The sequence below is a fragment of the Sander lucioperca genome, chromosome 15, assembly GCF_008315115.2.
Source record: "Sander lucioperca isolate FBNREF2018 chromosome 15, SLUC_FBN_1.2, whole genome shotgun sequence".
NCBI classification, from domain to species: domain Eukaryota; kingdom Metazoa; phylum Chordata; class Actinopteri; order Perciformes; family Percidae; genus Sander; species Sander lucioperca.
Window position 1 is genome coordinate 28,400,062 of NC_050187.1, and position 25,660 is coordinate 28,425,721.

At 42.7% G+C, this 25,660-nt stretch overlaps 1 protein-coding gene across 1 annotated transcript in view; it reads right to left on the bottom strand.

Moving 5' to 3' along the window:
• The window catches only part of meis1b (Meis homeobox 1 b), a 79,939-nt gene that overhangs the window by 44,962 nt on the left and 9,317 nt on the right, over positions 1-25,660 (bottom strand). The window contains exon 7 of the mRNA XM_031315933.2: positions 18,961-19,072. Within this exon, the coding sequence (XP_031171793.1) occupies positions 18,961-19,072 (112 nt within the window). The remainder of the gene's footprint in view (positions 1-18,960; positions 19,073-25,660) is intronic.

Genomic DNA, 25,660 nt, shown 5'->3' on the forward strand with positions numbered 1-25,660 from the left:
TGTAATCTAAGACCAGATTTTCATTGGAAGCAAATGCTTTCAATCCGTTGTAAAGACCGGCTCATGTTCAGCAAAGCCTACAATAACAAACCTAGGGGCTTGTCCCATGTGAGTTGGGAAAACAGAAGCAAACGGCTGGAGAACCAGCTCAGAGCATGAGTGAGTGTATGAGTGAGTGACTCTATGAGTGAATAAGTGAGTGAGTGAGTGAGTGAGTAAGTATCTATGCAAGCCAGCAAGTAGGAGAGAGTGGGCGAGCAGGCAGGCTCAGGAAGAGTTAAGAAAACGTGAGAAGCATGGGGAGAATGGGGAAACAACAGAGAGAGAAAAGACAAAGGGGACAGAGAAAGCACAGAATAAGTCATAAAAGTGTGGATGCTCAGAGAAAACTGTCATGAGAATGTGCATGGTCCTTTAGGTCACCACTGCCCCATATCTGCAGTAAATCAGCCATATTTTACAGTACTACATCATATATCTATTGGTGTATGGTGAATCAAATGGTATGCAAGCATCAACTACAATCTTTAGAACTCTTAAATATGACCCTACAGAATATAAAATAACCCTAAAGATCTCTAGCTAATCAATAATTAATCACATACCAAAATGATGCATAATGTGACAGCAGTAGGTTGCATTACATCTCTACTTATATCAGATCTATCTCATATCATAGAGCCACGTGAAAAGAACATAGAACCACTACTTTTGCTCATACAACATACACAAGGTTGCCTCAGAACATTTATGCAAAATGAATGTTATGGAAAAAGAAATTAAATTGACCCCCATTTTTACAGATTTTAGGCAAAGTTTGACTTTTTTAGTCATGCATAACCCAAACCTTAAGCCAGAGAGGGAAACCTTAACCCTTCCCCAGTATTTGTCTCTTCCCAATACTTCTAAGTAAGTCTGACCAATAGACACTTACTTTACCCAGGAGGGGGAAAAGAAAGGTGGAGGGCTGGAGAGAGGCTGTCAATTTTATTGGCATTTCCATTTTCACTGCAATTTGATACCAATCACTTCTGCAAGGTCTGGGGCTAATTTCTGCTTTGCTTTAACTCCAGCAAGCGAGGGAAGAGCAGGAGGTGGGAGGAGAGAAAATAAAAAGACTGTGGGAGTGAGGAAGGGTGAAGCAGGAAAGGTGTTGAAGCTGTGTCTGGCAGCCATGTTGGGGAAATGTCAATGGTGTTACCTCAGCTTGTGAGAGAGAGAGAGAGAGAGAGAGAGAGAGAGAGAGCGAAAACACAGGGTAACACAGGGAAAAAAGGCGAATGGGAGATGGTGAAGGAGGGCAAGAAGAGAGAGTGGAAGAACGGATGTGGAATAATCAGTGAGAGCGGAAAAGAGAGAACGAAAAAACTCAAGCCACTGAAGGAGGCGATGAAGGAGGAGAAAATAATAGATAGGAGAGGGAAGAGATGCTGTGTGGCAGACTGGAGTTAATCAGTTGAAAAAAATCAGATGCAGGACAGTCAGTCAGGCAATGTCCACTGTAATGCAGATCATTCTTTTCTCTATTTTGGCCTTTGAAGCTAAAATTTTATAACACCAAAAACAGGACTTTTCAGAAAAGCTGGCATGCTTGAATGGGCAAAAATCTTCTGACATGTAAGCAGCGATTTCAAATGTATCTGCTTGAGTGTAAACATGGCTGCAGTGATGTCATAGTCAGTTCATCATTCAGCCAATATACCCTTTAGTCAGTTAGGTGGTTGTACACTGTGTAGTCCACACAGTCAACCAGTAAGTAACTATCTAGCCAGCCAGTAAGCTAGTCAGTCTATAAAGCCACCAAGTCAGTCAGCCAGTCATGAAGTAACCTTGTCAGTCAGCCGGTCAGCCAATGAACCAGTTCGTTACTCTCCATACACAGGCTGCCAGGCTCATTAAGAACATCAGCAGGCTGTAACCCTGAGCTGCATACAGCATGGGGCAGCTAGGCTAGCAAGCTCCAGTTTCCCCCCACTAGGAAAAGCCACAGGCACAACTCTGGGCCTGGCCCACTGATCAGCCATGACAACATCTTTGCAACTAGTTAGAGGAGGGGCTGGGAGAGGGAGGGGGTGAATCAATGCAGAACGGTGGGGGTGCATGTTCGTGTGTGAAGAATGCATGCATGGATGGATGGATGTGCATTCTTCTGTACATGTGTGTCTATCTCTGTTTTTCCTTATGCATGTGTGTTTCCAGCCACAGAAGCTCTGAATGTCGTGTGTGTGTGTGTGTGTGTGTGTGTGTGTGTGTGTGTGTGTGTGTGTGTGCGCGTGTGTGTGTGTGTGTGTGTGTGTGTGTGCGCGTGTGTGGCAATTAGGGAGCAGGCCAGTGACTGGAAGGAGCCAGGGGCAGTTGAAATGCCCCGGGGCCAACGAAGGGAAGGAATATTTTATCAGTCCCCTCACACGCTGTATACACAAATACACACTCGCACAAACACACACACACACACACACACACGCACACACACACACACACACGCACACACACACACACACACACACACACACTGTGAGCAAACAGCTAATGACGTAAAAAACTAGGTTAGCTTTCTTCATGCATTTTCACTACCTTCGTTAGCATTAGCTAAACAGACACTTATTTCCATGCTCATTCAGCTCCGATGGCTTTTGTTTAAGCCTTTCCGCCACTTCATGTTTCATTCCTGCCTCCCGTCCTTCTTACTTCATTACTTGTCTCTCTCCACTTTCTCTCTGTCTGCTGGAGTGTGAGGTTGGTATGGAGGATATCTGCACAGTGTTGGGGATGTAAGATTAGGTATTGTTATTGTTCTTCACTGTAGGTTTGGAGTTTTCTTTCTTTGTAAATCAAACAGACAGCGGTAAATGATATTTCACTAATTAAATATGTTTCAAAATTGAGGTAAACTAGGTTAACGTTCGATATCCTCAGTCTTGATGTTTTCAATCTACCTCTTCAACTAGTGAGTACTAATGATGCTTCCTCTCTTCTGTCTCTTCGTCTGCCTCTCCTGTGTCTTCATCACATCTCTACATCTCTCTGTCTCAAGGCATACCCTGACATTATCAAGCAGTATCTAGGCTAATCTGTTATGATCTGATTATGAACCATCTCTCAGCGTAAGACAGAGATTGGTACTACCTGCCCCCTCTGCGCGGGCACACGTGTCATTCCGAGGTGTCAGCCATTTTTCTGCTGCCTGGCAAATTAACAGCCGTGGATTCACCAGTCAGTCATCTGCGAACAGCAATCTTGTCAGACACGTCGCTTCTAGCGCAACGCGAGAGAATAATGACATTTAGCTTTCTAATAATTTTTTCTTCATAGAGGCTCTGCTGAGATGAGGAATAAGGGTTATGAATATTAGCTTTGTGCCAGATGTCATGAGTGGAATCCTGTGTGAGGAATCATTCACAGATGGCGTAACGTTTTTGGAGGATACTGTGAGATGTTTTTGCAAGGTTTTATAGGCCGTGGATGGACTCAGAGGGGGGAGGAATGGAGACAGGTCTTTTGAGTTTATGACATGCATTAATTCTATTGGCTATTTGTTATAAGAGAGAGAGAGTGTGTCTTTCACTGTGAGTGACCTGGAGCTGATCTCTCATGGGCCACTCCTAGAGTTTCACACCCCAAAAAGCTCACATGACCCTGGGTTGGCTGCCCAGGCAAGGCCCAGGCCTCAGGGAGCTACTATCCTGTTCCACATGAAATACACACATCTCATATTGGCAGGCACACTCAAAACATGATACATAAAGCGCACACACGCATGCTGATGTACATTCACTAAAGTGCTCTCCTTCTCGCTCTTTTTCTCTGTGGCACTCACACACAAACACACACACACTCTCACACACATACACATACATAACATTCCCAGAAATCCTCAGAGAGGTAAAGAAGGGCTCAAGAGGGAGGGAGAGAAGAAAAAAGTGGCGTTTATTGTATTCAGGCCATTCATAAGCTCTAGACTTGGGGAGGGGGAGTACAGGGGGGTTGCAGGCAGTGGGGGGTTCCTTTTTGCATGGCTCTAGAGGCCCCTCCCACCTTCAAATATTCTGAACATGCAGGAATTCCTTGCAACACAATTCCCAAGTAGGGGCACATTTTCAAAAGCGCCTTTCCCTTTACCGCACCAAAACAGACACACACTTCAACACAATCAATCACTTGCACCAATTTCTTAGGATCTTCCACAAGGCAACTTTCCAATAATGACTAACAAAGTATTCTAAACCAACACACACTTCAATACAAAACACTCTCTGTCACCAATGCTGTTTCGCCTCCCAGAGGAGGAGAGACAGAGAGAAATCCCCTCGACTACACTGCGGATAATGACATGCGCTGTCGACAAAACAATATGGCTATAGTCTAGCCTTTCCTTCCTGCCTTTGCCAGAGAGACACTCCACGATTTTCAGATCTTTGCTTAAAACTTCAGCCAACACATTTGGATCATATCACTTAGTCTGAAGCATAGAATACTTTTTGTAGAATATACACAGACTACAATATAATGAATGAAAAGATTAGAGAGAAAGTTGTCATTATTACAAAAGAAAAAACAAAATGGGGCTTGCCAGGTAAACAATAAGGGGAGAGCTAAGTAATTGCTTCCTGTAATCAAAGACAATTCCATTGAAATAATTACAGTAAATAACGAGTGCTTTGCAATTACAAAGCCAGTTACTTTAAATGATGACAGTTTTGTGGATCAGCACTGACAGATTCAATAATGCCAGTAACTGGTGAGTCATTTACAAGGGTTATTTGTAATTAACTGGAGAATTCATGTTGTGAGAATCCGAGCCAATTTTGGAGCAATTATTTCATTTGTGGTGATCTGATGAGGACGGGATCAGGAAGCCAGAGACAGGGAATGTGTTTAACTTACAACAAAAGAAGTTATCATATTTATGAGTTGATTAAAAGTATTTGCAAGGTTTTAGATCTGTGAGATTTATGTGGCTTTCGCTGGCGTGATTTGAGTGCATTGTTGTCAGCATTCATATTGAATGTAAGTGGACATTGGTGCATGCTTTTTCATGTGTTTCTTATTAACATGTGTGCAGGTGACATTGTACAATGAAATCGATATACTAGTTAGTTATTAGTCAATCCACGCAAAAAACTAAAGCTACTCAAATGTTCTGCTTTTCTCGGTTTCATATGGTTTTAAAGTGAATATCTTTCAGTTGTGGACAAGCAACAAGTAATTTAAAGACATGTCATTGGGCTCTGGGAAATTGTGCAGGGTATTTTTTCACTCTTTTATAACATGTTATATACCAAACGATTAACCTTTTACCAAATATTGAATATTAGACCTGTGTTAATGCTCATTTTCTCTGTGAAAATGTTCCTGTTCTTCTGTGTGTTATGGCTGAGGCCCATCCACTGTTGGCTGTGAGAGAGAGAAGAGGGGGTCAGGCCTGTTGACATAGCCATAGGTGATGGCAAAAATGTCAGTGTAAATGTGACTGCTCTCTCTGTGCCATTTTCCTGTAAAGGGTCATCACCACAGGCTGCCTGACACGCTGGAAACTGCCTGAAGCGCGGGGCACCGACACGACATTAAACTGCAGTATGCCTCCACGCACAAAAACACACACACACACACACACACACACACACACACACACACACACACACACACACACATCGACTGCCTTTTATTCCCACTTTCAGATCAGTTGAGAGAGAAAGAATAAGGGAGAAAGAGGCAGACAGTACAACCTAAAATGGAAGTGTAGGGCGAAGAATTCACCCTTTCATGTTGAGCACTTTTACTGTGTAACTATTGATTTTTCCCCTCTTGCCTTTGTGTTGCCGTTTTCTTTTTTTCTAACCTGAAGATAGAAGGCCAGACCCAGTTCAAACGGGAGCACTTGTGAGGGGGCCCACAGATTCTTCGCCTCAGTGAAGGGAAGTCCTCAAACACACACACACACACACACACACACACACACACACACTAACACTCCTGAAATTGTGCCTCTTTTGCTGCTTTCTCACTCTTAACTCTCACAATTGCTTCGCTAGCTCTCAGATGGCTTTTGACACCTTCAACTCACCAAGCTTCAGCCAAACTCAGCACACAACAAATGCACAGAGTGAGAGAGTGAAATGGACTATGGAAGAAGAGGGAAAGGGGGAAGGGATGGCAGAGAGGACAAGGACTATAACAAAAGCTAAGAGCACTTAACAGCACAATGGCATGGCGGTCCTTTCCAAAAGTCAGCTGATGTGCTGAAGGGCGTTTAAAAGTCCTTCAATGTAGACATGGAACAAAGAGAGGGAACCCTTAGCTAAACTAAAAGGGGAAACATCCCATTTAAACTTTGTTGTGGACTAACAACACTCTAACAACTAACTCCACAAAAAATATGTTTAATCACCACAAGAAAACTAGATTTAATCATGAGAGTCCTTTAATAAACCATCAAAATATCCTTTTCAATAAATTCAAACTGCAAATATATCTTTCTCAGAACAAAGACACTTTAACTTCCAGCAGCCCTCTACTAAGCTAAAGTACCAAGGTATAATTTTTAACAAACATGAATTTACTCTAAATACATCCTTTCAAATGATCTGAGCATCTGTTCAGATGAGCTAAATTTAGTGAAATTATATCTTGCAGCACTAACTTGTTTAACTTCAATCAACCTCTCAACGCCATCAGTTTAATTAACTAAAATTAAGTGGATATATATCATTTCAGTACCAACAATCAGCCTGTTCTGTCTGTAATCATGCCTTTGTGTTAAGGGTGAATAGTTCCATTAACCAAACTCAAGTTTCCCTGTTTATTTTTCAGAGCTAGTGTGTACAGCTGTCGCCTGTGTCCATTTTTCCACGTGGTGACTATCTGAATGACACAGACTATGAAAAACGCTTTTAATACACATGGATTTTCCCACTCATGCTAACCTATCAGCGCCAGCCAAACTGCAGTATGTAGATAATACAGGCACGCTAACCCTGCAGTGGCACAGGCTAATAATAGCGCATTAGCTTCCAGTGAGTTTTTTTGGAATAACAGAAGGTTTTAGTGCTATGAAGGAGTATAATATGGTCTGCACCCACAAGCTCAGGTTACTGAAGGGGTGGTTAGGAAAACAGGGTAAGTCATTATCGGAGTAACAACCTACTCTATTTAAATACTTTTAGTTGTTGAGTTGTTGCATTTACGTTTTAGGGTCTTAGCTGATTTTTAATGAGTAAATATGGAACTGGCTGTTGTGGAGCTTGAGTGTTGCAGACTCCTTCTTCAAGCCCAGATCGAGGGTATCCACACTTCTGATATCGCCCCAACTTCTCTGTTTTTTTACTAGCTGAGGTATTAAATTAACCTATAAATTCCCCCTCCAAAGTAACACTGCATCTCCACTTCCTCCTGCTTGTCAATGTGTCCTTGATAGGCACAGGATGTGGTGTTGTGGGGATGTGGGGGATTTGTAGTCCTATCAGCCTCCCCATACGCAGCCCCGATAAGGCTTGTGAGACAGGGACAGAGGAAGAGGAAGTGAGTGGGTTTACGGCAGGCCTATTTCCTGTGGAGCATGGGCCCATGTGGACGGGATTGATATGCCCCCCGTGGACAGCGGCGCTCTTGCCACACAGTCACTTCCTGAAAGAGGCAACCCTCTCTGGGGGTGACTTCCTGTAAGAGTATGACCTCTCTGCCTGAAGAGAATCTCAGTGGAACAAAGACCTGGGACTGCCCATGGGAGTTTGTGTGTACAATATGTATGCAGTGTGTGTGTTTTAACACTGCCACTCAGGCCTTTACTCCAAAGGTTATCACTAGTGAGAATCTCAGCCCCCAGTCCCTGCTCATCTCTTTGAGTTTCACTGGCTCGGAGCAAGAAGGGACGATCGGGTTGCATCCAAATGTGTGTGTTCATGAGTGTGTGTACAGAAAGTGGCATGCCTTGTGTTGCGCTGCAAACACACAAAGTAAACGTAAATGTTGCCCTCCGGCCCACCCTGCTGCTCTTGTGTTTACCTACAGGTATTTGTTATCTAGCCCTCTCTTTCCTTTTTTTCTCTCTCTCTCTCTCTAAACTCTTAGAAAAGCTTGCTGAGGTCTTTATCTCTCAGTCTAATCCCTATAGCAGGTATCCATGTCAAACAGACCAAGGGGAGGGGGCCTCAGGGGGCAGCATGTTTGGTCTGGGTTAGCCCTGGGTCAAGCTTTGGCCCGGTTGACACACATTAAATCCACCCTTTACCTCCATCCTACTGCATCCCAGGTTACTTGGACACCTTAAATGTTGCATGTTACATCTTTACGCTTAATGCTGAAACAGAATATTAAATTTTTTCAATTTCACTTTTAAATGAATAAACACCTGTATAAAGAGCAGGTTTGAATGTTAGAAGCAAAAGAGAGTTGCATGTGTCATATCGGGGTTATAAAATAAGCCCTAACAAAAAATTAAAGTAGCATCGACCCATATTCAAAGAATAAAAACATCCACAGGGATGCTGGTATTGACCAAAAAATGGCGCTACTGCTAGTGTTTGGCTGGCATGAAATTGGCTTTGTGTGGGTGTCGTTTGGAGAGCCGGCTGGTAAATTCTCCCGTTCTTTTGTTAGAAAAGGGGGGGCTCCATGCATAATGGTCTTAGCCAGGGAGGTCTGGAACTGTGTCCATAAATTGAATTATTTCAATTTGAGGGAGAGAGAGGGAGAGAGAGGGAGAGAGAGTGAGAGAATAATGGAGAGTGGCTGTGTGAGTTGAATTTACATGTGAACATATGCATGTGTGTTGATGGAGAGAGAGAAAGAGAGAGACTCATTTTTATTCTTCTACGTGGCTCACATTTACAAGTGAGAATATAAACCAAGTTGCAGGAGATTACAGAAGAGGCCAAATGTTACTTTGCAGCTAGAGTGGATAAAACAACCTTCGCCACAACAACAACTTCCTATTATTATTGGATTCTCACATAGAGATTAACTATACAAAAGAAAAAACTAATTATGTGCCTTTTCTAGGGATAGTAACACCTTCACAGACTTAAATTACTTTAATAATGACATTTGTGGGATAATATTTCTAAAATCCTGCCTTTTGCAAACTAACCCCTCGATCATATCTACATGTTGAGATAAAGCCGTCCCCCAGTGTCATTAATGATGAAATAACAGATATGTGTGTGTTTATGTGTATGTTTGGGTAGGGGTGGGGGTGGGGTGGAAATATTCCTGACACAATATAATCGACAGAGGACCATATGGCAAACTGGCAGCAAGCTATTTATCCTTATCCTCTTTGGAGGCTAAAATTAGCACTCCGCTGTTTGTAGCTTTAAGCTGGACTCCTGATAGGGCTAATACTAATAAAGGAAAAAAACAGCCCAGCTGGCACAACTTCTTCGCCTCCTTTTTCTGATTCCATCTTTTTCTCTCTCTCTCATACTAACTTTCGGTCCCCCCCTCTGTCTCTTTTCCCTCTTCACTGAAATACACCAATCTGACCTCCATTTTATGACCAAATCACGTTAATCTGACCATGAGGAATTGTATTAATATCATATAAGTGTTGCTTGAGCCAGGTTTCCCTATAAGCCCATGTGTCAGGAAAGCCAGGATTTCCTGAACACGGACCCCCTCGGCTAGCTTAAGAGCGTAGGATGATGGGGCTAATCTCTTTATCAAAAGCTTAAATAAACGTTGGTGCTCTGTGCATGTGTGAGTTGCTTATTTGTGTGTGTGTGTGTGTGTGTGTGTGTGTGTGTGTGTGTGTTTGTTCTTGTGTGTGTTCTTGTGTGTGCCAAGGGGCCAAACAATGCTTCTCCACTAAACAAAGGTGCTAATACCCTGACTTTTTGCTCACTCCATTCCTTCTCTCTCTTTCCTCTCATTCTTCCTCCATACAAGTGAACTACAGTATGTCGCCATCTATCCATCTACAATTAATACTCTTGGTTACTTCCTACATAAACAGTAGGAAAGCGCATGAGAACACTCATCTGGTCCTCCTGTCATCCACTGTCAGAGGTGATTGTCTGAATTCTCCAGCCTGCTATCAGGGCTTTCCCTGAAAAGTTAACATCTATCTGATCAGAGGCCTCCTGGGCCCTGAGCTCAGCTCCCTTTCAAGGGAGGAGGAGGAGGGAGGGCACAGTCAGCTGCTAGAGAAATGGAAAGACAGAAGGAGGAGAGAGAGTTTAAGGTTGTTTTATCGGCCAGATGTAATGCGGTGTGACACGCCAGTGATGAGTCACTGTGATTCCCTATGATCCTGTACTGGCCACGATTAAGAACCAGGGCATTTTCTGTCTATGAGAGCTTGTATGTGTGTCTGTGTATTGTGCATGAGTGTGTATGATTCCAGGCAATTTGGAGCTGAATTGGAAACAAACAAAATAAGGACTGGTGACAATTTTGGAATTTGTCACCATTCTTCGCTATGACAAGTTTCCCACGGCAAGAACACAAGACCCTCTACACAAACAACACAAATAATATAACAAGTAAATGAGCATGCTTCAACTTTCTTTTCATTTGTATGGCGAGTGAATTACCACATTTCTACTTGTTTACATTTGAAAATCAAAGCTAAAGAAGTCCCTTCCAAAAGGCAAATCCAGTAATTTCACAAAAGTGGCATCTTCTTTTAGGACATGATTACATGACAATGATGCAAATTATGGAGCTTCATACAGAAATAAACCTGAATGGAGTCCTCAGTTGACACTTTTCAAACACGACTGTGAATTTAGAGGCACTGAATGAAAACATATTTATGTTTAAATGTACAAATCATATGTGGAGAAGAACTTCTCTTATTCTAATTTCCACTTCCTGCACACAGACAGAAAAATATGTTGCAGATCAAATTTAAGAAAATGGTCTTTACCACGTTTGCACATTTAACTTTTATTGTCATAATCTCCCCATCCCAACACACAAGAGACATCTGCAATGCAAAAAGTGTGTGTAAATAGTATCTTTTAGCAAACACCAGTAATTAGATATAGGCATTTGGCATTCACGCCAGTCGCAAATTAAAGAAGAGTGCTTCCTGTAAACAGACAGCGAGAATGTGTCTACATCATTAGCGTGCCACAATTATAACATGGGAGCTAAAGATACATTTCCCTCCTGCTTGCACTCCCTCACTGAAGCAAATGAAGTAGAACCTCTTTTCTTTTTTTCAAATGAGCGGCTGTCTTTCTTGGAGCAGCGGCAAACTACATGGTGTGATCCACGTACATTTATAGGTAAAACAACGAAGATAAAATGCAACACAGGCAACTTTGTAAGAAATAAGAAACAAAATGATTCCAATGTTTTCCATTTGACAGACTTTATGAACAGAACACATCCTGAGTGCAAGGACTGAGTAAAGGCATAAGAGAGACTGGGGAAGAAGGTGGGAGAAGCTATTTCGTGTGCATGCATGTCATGAATGAATATGTATTTCATGTAAATTGTGCACACAAGGCATATTGTAATGGTCTGGGCTAGACTTTGCATTTCTTTGGTCATGCAAACATGCCCACATGTAACCAACAGACGGAGAGAGACCGACTGGGTGAATGCAGGGGAGATTTAATGTAACAGAGAGACAGGGTGAGACATTTTCTTCACCTCTGAATGTTATTACAGAAAGTCAAAAACGTGCGGGCGTAGTGAGAGCAAAAGACATATAGAGAGAAATGAGACCGAGGCTCTGAGAGAAAATAAAGACAATATATATATAATATAAGGCTCACATGATAATGTGTACACATGCTCAGCTACAAACGGCACATAAATCCCTAAGTCAAACACTCAAATAGCCTGACACCTTATCAAACTGTTTCATAACTATCATCGTCTCATAGACGAGACGTTCACTCAAGCCAATAAAACACAAGTTAGTGAATCTGACTGATTCAGCAGAAGATCTTTTCACATGTGAAAGGAGACAAAGGAGAGGAGCTGGTTGGAGAGGGTGGAGGAAGTTACTTTGTTTACTTGTATTTCTGATCCTTTCTTCCACACGACCCCAGTGGCCGGGTGACACCAGCCTTAATCCTAAAAGCAAACTGGCCCCTCACTGTGGGAACCTGATACAATTTCCTCTTTTTCGAGAGGGGCAAACTCAGGCCACTTCGGATTTGCTTATTGCGCACGAGGCAATAAAAAGTCATTGAGGGCTATCACTTTCTACGAGGCGAGTCACTACATGTTGGTTGACACATTGGCCGCCGCGATAGAGCGAGGTCGTAAAGATCTCAGTGAATCTGAGAGAGGGAGGTCGTGATTGGACACTAAAAGGACAAACATCTCTTTTCCCAGGTAACTACAGATAATATTGTTTGAGATGCAGTAAATCCAGTGGAGGCTGAATAAACATTCCTACTGGCAACGCTGAGTTGTCGAGGGATGTTTTCTCAAGTTGTTTTAAGATGCAATTACCCTTTATGCTTTTTAAATATTGATTTTCATAAACAGCATGTGAACTAAAAGTTAGGCTAATGCTCTTGCGACCACGCAGATATTAAAACGTTTTTAATCACATGCTTTTACACTTTTACTTTAACCTTCTATGGGACACATAGTGGGCTTCAGGTGGCCCGGCCACAACTCTCTCCCCTCTGAACTGGCAGAAAAGATATTGTCTGTCAAACACTGGATACACTGCTCCAGTCAGCATCAAAATGTTTTCACAGCATTCACTATGAGATTATCTTCCTTCCTCCTTATCTTACTCTCTCATTATGCTGTTTCTTTCTGTCTTTTTCTTTCACTTTTGTCTTCTTCCTCTCTCTTTTTTCCCCGTGTTCACGCTCTGAGGAAATCAAAGAGAGATTCTTGTTTGTGTCTGCCAGCTACTGTACTTACACACACACCTCCAGTAATACAGACTGCAGGGAACCACATACCTTTTATCTACCCACAGAGCCTCACATTTAAACAGATTACCAGGAAAGCTGGACATAAGACAATTACCGGACCGAGTATCTTCCTTAATAACATCTAGACAGCATCTAGACAACCTACATAAAAAAAGTGTAAAGTACTGTTTCTCTGCAGATTTATGAATTTTTAAGGCTGGGCCAAAAATAATTAACACTTAAGAGTTTTGATATGTACACAGATTAATGCTTTTTACATTAGTGTCTGGTTACATTATGATCACCAACTAGATGATAGTTCACCCACCATTAAATTCAACATTACAGCACTGCTGCGTTTAAGTATGTAAGAATTTTAAAACCGCAAGCTATCGAATTTATACTAAAGCTGTCATTGAATGTGTGCCAAAGCAACCAATACACATTCATTTTCCTATTAACAGAACATTTTTCAAGAGCAGCTAAAGGCTACTGGGAGAGAAAAGCTGTTCAGAGAGTGGAATACACACACACACACACACACACACACACACGCACACACAGTTCTCTCTTCCAGTCTACTGGACAATCGGACCAATTAATCGGTGACTTTGAGGGGGCCAAGTGAAGCCGAGTGATTGGATGAGCCAGATCTGGCTTCTGATTGACTGGCACCTCTGTCAATGTCCTCGTTTGCTCGCCCCGGCCCTGGAGACTAGCCAATGAGGAGACAGAAAGCAACAGCCTCTCTGTGGCCTGACCTTGTTGGAGGCTACAGAGGTTGGAGGGTTGAAGGATGGATGGATGGATGGATGGAAACATCAGGAATATTTTGGCCAGTGAAAATTATATACAATGTTTCAAAATGAATGGGGCAAAGCTGTATTAGGATATCATATTAAAATAAATATCAAAATAGAAAAGCAGACTATCCAAATGTTTTAGGGTCACATCCTAAACAAGGGACAGACCAAGTGTCACATCCCCCAGCTGGGATTCACACTAGCAACTGTTCTGGCAAAGATTCCCATCTTCAGCCATTAGGGCACCACAGGTCTTTTCATTTAAGTGATACTTTACAGTATATTACCGATCTACTTGTTTCCTTCCATATTTTACAGGGTTCATTCATACATCAAAGTTGGATTTATTCTAATCATCAATTATAATAAATATGCAGGAATTTTATTGTACAGACTGGAGCAATTAGTTCAAGGATAACAAGACCTCATGTAGCAGAAATTAACTACTATATGAGACTATGAGCTACACATATTAGACTTAGACACAGTTCAGGTCGGTCAAATAGCAAATATTTGATATATTGACATTGTTGAGCATTCATCCAACTACACCAGCCAAAAAAAACTCTCAGAGCTAGATATCAGACCAACAACCGGAAATCTCAGGCCACTACTCAGACACTAGAAATGTATGCAGACACTAACACATTGCCTTACAGGGAGCTATGTGCCTTGGCGCAGCACACTGTACTCTTCCCAAACGGTCTGGGTAATTGGTGATACATATCTAATATCGCCAGTCGTCACCTCACTCCCTGGATGTTTCTGACAAGCAGAGAGGGAAACCCTGTAGCTTTCAAAAACAGAGCAAACACTCTGCCCCACTCCTCTGCTCAACTTCAATCCACATCGCTGCAGCTGGTGAAGATTCAGTGCCTGAATGTTATTCTGTTTGCCTCGCACGAAAGGCCCTCGGAGAAGCCAAGGGGTGTCCTTACAAATTCACACAGGCAAAGAGGAGTACTTTATACTGGGAGAAAAAAAAGAGAGGGCCCGCTCATGTCCATGAGGGACCCCCCTCCATCGCAGGCCTATATGATCTGTTGGCTTTTCCTCTGTCCTTCAAGCATTACTCTTCACAGTGAAGCATGATCCAAGGCAACAACAGCTACAATGCGGCTTCACCAGTGGGCTTCTGGGTATTAAACAAAGGGCTAGCTAGCAAACATCTGGGCTAATAGAGTGGGACTAATTAACTACAGGGCCGCTCTCCGACTCTCGCTGTCGAAGCTTGCTGGATGTTAACAAAGACCTCCCAGAGAAAGGGAGGAGGGAAAAATAAGAGGCTTTCTTCTTTCTCTGCTCTTTTAGAGAGAGAGGAGACACCCAGGACTTTTAATGACATGTGTGAAACAAATGTGATCCTCCCTCCACTTCTTCTGACTGCCAGTGGAATTCAGTGCTACAAAATACCACTGGCATTGTGGTCAAAGCATAAACACTTATAAGAACTCAGCATGTGAGCATTGTCAGCACATGCAAAAATAAAAATTGTTTTTAAATGCTGACATTCTTACTGACACTGACAAATCACTGCAAAACACCTGCTGATGAATAAAAGGTCAAAGAAAGATCTCATTTAAAAAAAATCACATGATTACGTTATTGACTACTTTGCATTAGAAAGAGTATCTTCTCCTGCAATCAAGTTCAACAACATGTACATTCAACATGTAGACCTCTGGTCTTACGTAATGGAGACTTCCTCACGGTTCCTGTAGCTCTTGGATTTGAGAGTGTGAGCGCTACATTTCCGGGTAGAAATGGGGATTTTTATACTAGTGGGCAGTGAACCGTTCAGAGAAGAGGGCAGAGCGGAGCATGTGTTTGTCTCAGGAATAGCCTCAGAAAAAAGGCTGAAAGGAGACTCGAGTTCACTAGTTAAAGGCCTTCGAACATCCAGCATCCTTTCTCTGAGAAGAAGAAAGAAGAAGGGGACAAACGATACAGAGACAAACAGGGAGGAAATAGAGAAAGATTGAGTGAAGGATGAGGTGAGGAAGGAGAGTAAGAAGGTGGCTTGATAGACTGAGGAGGAAGAGTAAAGCGGGCGGACTGAAGGATAGATGAGAGAAAGGAGAGAATGAGTAAAGGAGAGAAAGATGGCCATTAGCTGTTCAGCTCTACAGGCAGAGGGAAGAAAAGGAAGAAAGTGGAAGAGAGAGAGAAAGGTCAGTGAGAAAGCAATCTGTGAAAGGCAGAAGAGGTGGGGAAAAATACTAGAATGAACATGAAGAAATAAGGAGGAGGAAATAAGAAAAGGAGGAGAGGAGTAAAGATAGAGATGAGCAAGGAAGGAAATGAAACTGAGGAAGAAAGATGAGAAGAGAATGGAAGAGAAAAATAACATGAGAAAGGAAGAGTGTGAAAGATAAACAAGATAAGGAAAGAGAATAAAGGAGGGATGGAGAAAGAGGAAGAGCTAAACAGAGTCAGAAAGAAACACCACAAAGATGAGAGAAAAAGATGACAAGATGAAAACAAAGAGGAAAAACAGAGATGTAAAAAAGTGGAAGAGAGAAAGATGGGGAAGAAGGAGAGAGCGAAAGGAACAAAGAGAGGTGAGAGAAAGGGAAAGAAGAAGGATAAACAAAGGTAGTGTTTTAGAGCGAGTGGGAGGCATGGAAGAAAATAGGGGGAGGAGAGAGAGAAAAGCACGGGGGTTCACAAGTAGAGAGAAACCGACTGAGAGCAAAATGAAAGAGCGAGACGCGAGAGTAGGTGGGAGACAAGGGAAAACTGGAGAAGAGAGGGAGGATGCGAAGATGAAAGAGCGAGAAAGAGGGAGGAGAGACAACAGGGTGAAACTGTCAGAGAGAGAGCGAGCAAAGTGCCAAACAGATAAATAACCAGCTTACTGGGATTACCAAGTGACTGACACACAATTTACCAGAGCCAATATGACGTGGCAGTGATAGCTCTTAACCCATTTAAACCTGAAAACAGTCCAAGATGTCCTCCGGTATTTACTGCTGTCACTGTGTCCTGATGCTCTACACTCTGTGTGTGTGTGTGTGCGTGCGTGCATGTGCGGGTGCGTGTCTGTGTGTGTGTGTGTGTGTGTGTGTGTGTGTGTGTGTGTGTGTGTGTGTGTGTCCAGAAACACTACAGAAACAAAGCAATCACACATATAAATGCAGAAAGCAGGGTGTCTGCAGACATTAGAAATAGGTTGAAAGAGCTGTTTAACGCTACCTAGGTTGATTCTTTCTGAATTAAGAAAAAATATACTACATGGCTAAAAGTATGTGAACACCTGAACATTACACCTGTATGATTTTCTTTTTTTTGCCACACAATACAATACTGGACGCTTATGGTAATGAAACTGATAACAAATATGGCTGAAAAAGCAGATTTTAGGTAATTTTGTATCTTAAATTTACTTAATTTAGCAAACATGTTTCAGGACCCGGAGATACCCTGATACCTACATACGTGCATGGGTCCCAACTCTCGTAACACTTGGACAAATCAAAGCACCTCATTCATTGCACTGACACACACCAACACACATACACATGCACATGTATACAATTACTTCCCCACATTTTACCCTCTGATGAAATTCAACAACAAACAAAAACCTACAATAGTGGGGATGATGAGAGAGAGAGAGAGAGAGAGAGAGAGAGAGAGTGAGAGGAGGCAGGCCAACATAAGGAGTGGGCCTATAATTGGAAAGATGTGAAAAATGAAGTGTCAGTCTGGTCAATAACGGGCAAAGGTCACAGAAGCAGGAACCCAAACTCGGCACAGAGCACGCTCATTAGAGCGACCAATCAGATCTTGCCTGGCTGCCCCAGACCATTAGTCATCAGAGGTAGAGGCATGCACATACACACACACACACACACACACACACACAAATATTGCTTTGTCTACTCGTTTCACTGTAATTTCACTCTTTTTTGTATCAGTCTGTTCTCTTCTCCTCTTCCACATCATCTGTCTTTTATTTTTATCTCCACTCATGTCTCACCTCTCAGTCCCTCAGCTCCTCTGTCGAGCATTAATGACGAGTGAGAAAGAAAGACAAACAGTACGTGTGAGAGAGAGAGAGAGAATGTGTGTGAAAGACAGAAAGAGAGAGGATGAGACAGAGTGTGAGACGAACAGAGAGACAAAGAGAGACAAGAGAGTGTGTGTTGACTATATAAATGGCCGCTCATTGGAGTGGAAGGCATGGCGGCGCTCTCTGCTCCCACCCAGGCTCTGCCTTCTGGCACTGGCAACCCTACAGACTGCTCGCCTTGACTTCGCCTTCAATAATATATGAAGTTGCTTTTTTGCCTACAGTTTATTTGCAACCCCCCCTCCCAACACCATCACCAACCCACTGCTGCCTTTTTCTCTCGCACAGACACACACACACACACACACACACATATTCTTAGAATGCATACACATCCAGCCTCAGCAGAGTTATCTGGTCCAAGGAGTGTAGACAAATGTTAGACCCTTTGAGGCTAAACATAATATTATGAAAAGTCAAGTAAATCTTAACTAAATTATATGCAAATTTTACACGTTTAGTTAACAATTGCTACCTATAGAATTCTAGTCTATGTTCAAGTGCATAGACTGTCAAAGTTGCAAGCAACCTGTAGTAATGGTGGCAAGCTTCAAAGCCATTGCTTTGAGAGATATGATTAATCATTAATGTCAAAAAGGCATCTTTCTTTTTAGCTTTCATTTCCTCAAACAGGGGCATGCAATCCTTTTACCAATACTAAAACATGAAAATCGCTATCTTAATCTTATGACAAGTGGATCATATGACAACAGAAAAGAGAAAGAGAGCAGAAAGAGCCACATACTTTGTAGAGAGAGTTCTGCAAACTATGTAGTCAAACAGTACATACTGTACAATATGAACTGTGTAGTCTGGGATACAATAAAAGCAGGAGCACACAAACGCATCACATACACTTGCAATTAGATGTAGAGCTTGCTAAAGGAGTGTAGCGTGAAAGGAAGACAGAAGTCGCTCTCTAGACTTGGGTACGAGCCATCTACCACACCATGTCTGCTCTGCCAATGTGTCCCTGAGCAAGACAACGAATGCCTTCCATGTCCAAAAACGATCTTATAAAGCTGACCGTGACCTCTGACCTCTCTGTGAGTTCACTGTAGCAACTGTTGCAAAAACCTAATCCCTTTTCAAACATCCTGAATAAGCCTGTCAGACATCTGAAAAGGTTTTCTATCATGTATTTGATGTATATGATATAATGTAGCAGATGAAATACACTCAGCACATTGAGCACCTCCCCTTCTGCTCCACCTGATTAATAAGAAAAAGATGGAGACAAAGAAAGTCTTACCCTGTTCGCTGCTGTTGTCGCCACTGTGCGATGTGTGTCCGCCGCTGGACGGTCCCGGCGTTCCTCCAGAGCGTGTGGACGCCGTGTCATCATGATCTCTGTTCCAGGACGTCTGTCATAGAGAGAGAGAGAGAGAGAGAGAGAGAGAGAGAGAGAGAGCGAGAGAGAGAGAGAGTTACTCTAACATCAGTTTATCAGTGTTTTTCTTCCATTATTAGTTGTGTTTATGTTGTGTAATCAGAATGTTTCTTTACATTATGTGGAAGGAAGTCCCCACACATACTCAAAAACTCACACTCCAAACAAAATTCATCATATACCAACTCTCAGCCCAGTCACGCAGTGTGTGTGAGCCCCCGCAACCCTCTTATGGAATGAGGATTATAGGGGCTCGATGAAGAGAAAGGCCCAGACGAATAGCGAGCGAACATGTTGTATTAGTTCCCAGCTTTCTGAGGCATGCAATCCATGGCTGCCTCCATTTGGCTCAAACCACTAGCAGATGAAAATACAAAACAGCTACAACTTAAGATAGGCCGCAGCGAGCGCCAGGGAGTGATGTCATCCAAGCAGACCAGAGAGAGAGGTAAATAACTCAAAGTATTGCTACATAAGTATGAATCCTCTGTTTTGTCCAAAAATGTAACACAAAATGGATGACCAATCCCACTAATGTAAACTAAAATGTAATTTTGGAAAGCAGAGCCAAGACAGAGACATACCCAAATAAGATGAAGGTTTCCCACAATCTTCTATCAAACACAAAATTAAACAAAAATACTGCATGACCAATCAAACTGAAGCTGACTTAAAACTTTATATAGACAAATGAAAAACTCGAGGCATTACCACGGAGTGGAAGTTCATTCCTTTCTCTACGAGTTCAAGAAAAATAACAGATGAACACAAGCAGCTGACTAGACAAAAGAGACCCGGGAGGCCTGGGTTTATATATAGTAAGGTGTGTATGTGTGCGTGTATGTGTGCGTGTATGTGTGTGTGCTTGTGTGTGTGTGTGTGTGTGTGTGTGTGTGTGTGTGTGTGTGTTTAAGGATAAAGGACAGTCGTAGGCCAGAGTGTCAGCTGCACACCAGCAGCAGGGGAGCAAATGGTCCAGACAGAAGGATAAAGGGAAGACACACATACAAAACACACACAACACACACACACACACACACACACACACACACACACAACAAATAGGTACAGGTAAGCAGACATGACATACAAACACATACAGTCAGATATATAATATAGACATATAATATATAGAATATTAAGTTTCCCTCACACACACACACACACACACACACACACATTTACAGAAACATAGATATACATAGACGCTGCATAAAACAAACACACGGGCACACACACTCACAAGCTGCTACATATTATTGAAACTTAACCAGATGTTACCTTTTATCTCTTAGTGCCTCTGAAAAGTAACATTAGCACTGAGGACAGGAGAGGAAAGAGACTTTAAAATAGAAGGAAATGGAATCTAATGTCTTATCACACGCAGCTGGCTTTCACAAGCAAACACGCAACAAACAAAACAGGCACACACAAACACTCGAGCCTGCTCTGCCGCCCTCGTGAGCCTATCTTTGCTCTGTCAAATCAAATGAAGCAGATATCAAGGGGCAATGTGGTGTTTGCATCACGCTTCTAGGGCTACGTGACGAAATGAGTGATAGAAACCCAGATGGAGGAAGAGAGGAGGGAGAAGAGAGAAACACACTGGGGAACAACTGGTTTCAATTGGGATGCTACAAGCAGCGCTGACTCTGCGAAGGAGGATTTGGAGTCGAGTTTAGAATTATGAAAAAGAAACAGACATTAAGTCATGACACAGGGTTTGTTTTAAACAAAATGTAGAAGGAATAAAATAACAGAAAAGAATATACAAGTCAGCAAATTCAACACATTTGGGGTCTATTAGAGCCCGTTTGATGTTCCGGGGCTATGAAATTATAATCCAGTGCTTACATGGACGATATAATCGTTGTTTTCCAAATTAGGCTTTGAGGCTTTGCAATAAAGAGGAAAGTCACTGCACAAAGACATGACTAGGATGATGATTGGGTAGATAAACGTTGATTTTAACGGGGATAAGACACCAAGGGGGTCTTTTCTCCCACTTCTTACAAATTCTTTTTTTGCTGACCGTAGAACGCTGAAAAATGAAACACCAGTGCATGACCGAGTAACTCCAGAGAACATCAGAAGTGAGGTAATCCAGACCACATGGTCAGCACGCAAACAGTTAACTCTGGCTTCTGCCAGCTCCTCCAAAAGTGCAGCTTTTAAAAATGAGCAGATCTTGTTTATTCAGAGCTCTGTGAAAAAGAAAGAAAGCACAGTAACCCCGGGGATGTCAAACGGCAAGTATTAAAAAACCCAAGAGAATCAGCGCGCAAAAGGAACATGTTTTTTCATTTCTTTTTGTTTTAATTCCGTAACAAATTCCACTTGAAAATATAATTAGAAAGTGGAGGGGGAAATGGCAAACTACTGCATTAGCTGTAATTGAACAAAAGAGCGCTTTGCCTGCTGGGAGGTGGCCGCTGAGGCCCCATGGGAAAGGGGGCGGGGCTGAGACAGGGCCTGGTGGCATCTCCGCGGGGACAGGGACTTTATTTATAATCACAGGCCGCCCTTGGACGGAACAGGCCCGGCACTGATCTAACACTCAATTAATACACACGGCTGAGATCACACAACACACACATACCAGTACACACAGGTCACACAGCACGTGCACACACACCATTACACAAATATACGATGTCACACGGTAAAAAACGTTTTTGGTCACTTAGCTTGTACACATACACACACACACACACACATACACACGCTAACTCACAAATACCTTTCATCTACCTTATGCAAACACATCACAGCACCGCCATACTCACAGTCCCTGTTTAACAAAGGACACACCTTGACCACAAGACACACAGTGACAAAAAAAACACACACACCCTGTGCCAACAAGACTGCACACAATGTAGAAGTCCACCTTCAAAATATGGGATATGTAAATCTACAAGATGAATAGATGCATAAACAGAAAGCTTGAGCAAACAGAGAGAAAGAGAGAGTTGTCCCTCTGCACACATAACTACACACTTGATTTATTCTATTTCCCCTTAATGAGCCGCCATGGTCTCTCTCTCTCTCTCTCTCTCTCTCTCTCTCTCTCGCGCGCGCTTTCTCTCTCTCTCTCCCCCTCTCTTTAACTCTTTCTCACTCTTGCTCGCTCTCTCCTGTGCGGGATGTAGATTAATTCAATGCTTAATTGTTTCGTAAATTTAATTTTCCACATTCTATTCTGCCTAGCTTTAGCTAAAGTTCTTAAATCTGCCGCGCCGAGGGAACCCTATTTGGAAGCCATGCATACCTTTTATTCTTTTTCTTTTTTTTTCCTTACCATTTTTCTTCCTTCCACCACCCTAATTCACCATGAAAAGATTTTCCTTGCTGGAAATTCTGATTCCACTATGATCGGTGAGGCATTCCAATCCAATGCATTCTCATTGTGCCGCGTCTAAGATGCGAGGGGGGCTTCCCTTTCTCGCTGTGCCAGGCCCCATATCATACAAGCGCTCATGCAAGAAATGTTGCCTTGCCAATTCATTTGCAATAATAAAGAAAATGGTTAAGGTTGTTGTGCTTTGCCCCCTCCCCTCTCCTCTTTCCTCACTCTGAAATATCTTTTGTGATGATATGGATATTTACTTTTCGCTCTGTGCCAGCGAGCGTGCAGGAATAATCATATGTGCATACTTAACGGCACAGACATAAATATCCAAATAACCCCACACACATACTGTACACTCTTCAGTGGTGGTACATCTGAATCAAAGATGACAGTTGGGCTACTCCATCCCCCAGAATGCTTTGGTGCATATGTTCTCTGCGATTGTTTTCTTTAACACCATTTTTGACCTTTGCAGCAGCACTGCTTCCTCAAGTTGAAATCTGCGAGAATGCCATAAGTGCTGCAGCAGCGAGATGGCCAGCAATAACTCCGGACACATTCTCCCACTCAGCTGAATGCTGGTGGGGAAGCTGTTAGTGAAAGGGGCTGAAAGGCCAGCTATTGTAAACTCTTGTTTACTTTGCTTTCCACTGTGACTAGATAAAGCAGGATCTGCCTCTCTGATAACCGGCCAGGCAAGTGCTTGCCCAACTACCTCCGCTTTCTCTGCTCTCTCCACCCCTCTCCTCCCCTCGCTGCAATATTAGTGCTTCCAAAATGAAAAGAGGGGCTGATAATGGTATGCGTGGTGCAAAAAAAAAAAAAGGACTGAAAGAGCAAAAGACCCTCCTCCCTCCCATTCTGTTCTGCACCCCCCTTTCTCCCTAACTCTTCACAATAGACAAAGAAAGAAGAAATAACCTTATAATTGCTGAAGGGGGTGAGAGAGAAAACTGGATTTGGTCTCTTGAGTAAGTAAAGTATGCTACATTGAATAGCCGTCAGGTACTCTTCAATCGGCTTTTTAAAACTGGTGGGTTAACCTCATAGAGACAACCAAAGATAATTACATGTTTGAGATAATTACCAGAGCTTTCAAAGTCCATTTAGATGACACTCGCGGAAACTGACAAAGTGATTTTCTTTCTCTGTGGCCTCTTCCACTTCAGCTCTCGCTGCAGACTCCTTGTTTACTCTCTGTGAGCTGAAATCCAAACAAAAACATTAACTCGAGGGCTCTCCCCTCCGCGCTATCTAACCCTAAACAAAGCATATTTCTTTTTATTCAGTTGTGAATGAAAAGGCAGGCGTAATTTCTTAATGACATGTTTCGCTGTGGTTTCTTTTCGTTAGCCTAGCCTAGCTTGACTTGCAGCCGCTGCGCTGGGATGTTCTTGGTGGATCCCTTGGAGACGGGCTGTTTGTGACGGCGGCCATTGTCAGAGGCTTGCAGGGGGTTAAGGGGGAGAGGAACTTTCCATTAGCTAAGTACACATGTGTTAAGCCAGGTTATTGTTTACTTAGCCAAAGAAACCACAGCAGGCCTTGGGGACAGACATGGCAGCCCATCATAAGTAACACGAGACACAAGCCAAGAACTTTATTTGCAATTGGGATTTTGTGGCTATCACAAGAAAATAGCTATGACACAGTGTGTCTCCACTAAGCAATAGTTTCCAGCAATACTACATGATTGAAAAACAACTAATAAATCAACTGAAAAAAACTCCAGAACCTAGTACAAAAAAAGTTGATGTCTAAAAGTGTATAAAAGTATATAAGAAGCTCCTGACACTCTTGTTCTTTGAAGTCACCCTGGCCTTGATTTGCTTAATCAGAATCACCCCTACTTGCTATTCCACCACAATAATGAAGAGGCTAAGAAACACACAAGTCACGTGGTCACCTCTTTGTATCACTTGTTGAATCCCTAACAGCCGCCCTGCATTCACTCCCCAATGGAAAAAAAGGGGAGTTCAGGGGAGGGGAGGGAGGAGGGGGTGTAGAGGAGGGAGGGGGTGAGTGGGGGTCAAACCTCTCCTCTATTCAACTACAAAAGCTGCTATTACCAACAATCACAACGAAGATTCAAAAGTCTGTATTACGATCAGCAGCGTGCCACTGTAGGAGAGAGGGGGAATGAAAAAGAGAGCGAGAGAGAGTGCGTGCGCCTGTATAGTCGGCTGTAACTTGATCCATACTTCAACAAGAAGCGGATAGATTAGCGATAGTGGTGTACTGATTAGGAAAATAGTGGCTGACCCCAGCGGTCAGGGTTTCCATTGAGTTAGGAGGGGAGGGGGCCAGGGGTCACTCTTTGACCGCCAGAGTTACCTAAACCAACACTGCTGGGTCTCACTGACCTGGAAACCAGCACTTGTATGGCATAACAGTGCCAATTGTTGGGAAAAGATACCGCGATAGCGCTATCAAGAGTAAATTCTTACACAGTGACCACAACACTAAGCTCACACAAGCAGGGTTTGTTTAGGAAAGATTGTGTGGGACATGAGAAAAACAGCGGATCCTAAACGTAGATGGTATTTTAGATTGTGGGCTATTTCACATTGTTTTTACATGATTTCAACAGCAAAATCAGTGTCACAAAAGCCTCTATAACATAAAAATACCTCTTCACTAAATTAACTCCACAGGTCAACTGCTGAGCATTCATAATCATTTAAGACTTTCTCACATCCACAAAAAGGCAGGCAGAGAATATTTTTAAGGGAAATCTCAATTATTTCCAGCCCACTTCAGCGTGCATGGCTCAATCAAGTAGAGGAGCTCTTGAGACTTGGAGTGAGTCCTCAGCACTATTAGTAGTGTTCTGCTCTACAGCGGAGAGCCGAGGCCCTCGGAGTTCATTAGCAAATTGCTGCGCCCTTCCCTGTGCTCTCTGCGCAATTAAAGGCAACTGTGCAAATGACGTACAGCGGCGTGGAAATAGATCCCTGCTTCTTTAGACTGAGGTGAACATGTGTGTCAGGCAAATAGGGATGTAATCAGCAGAGTGACTGTTGCCACATTTCCACAACAAGAACTGAGACAGACGCAGCCATATTTAGTGTGGACACGAGCCTTTCCACATTAAAGGCCTCTGCAAAATTCACTCAGAATAATGGAATTTTATGTTTATATACAGCTGAATGTATAGGTCTAATGGGGCAGCTGGAAATGTGCTGCTCAAGTGAAGAAATGAGGCAAACG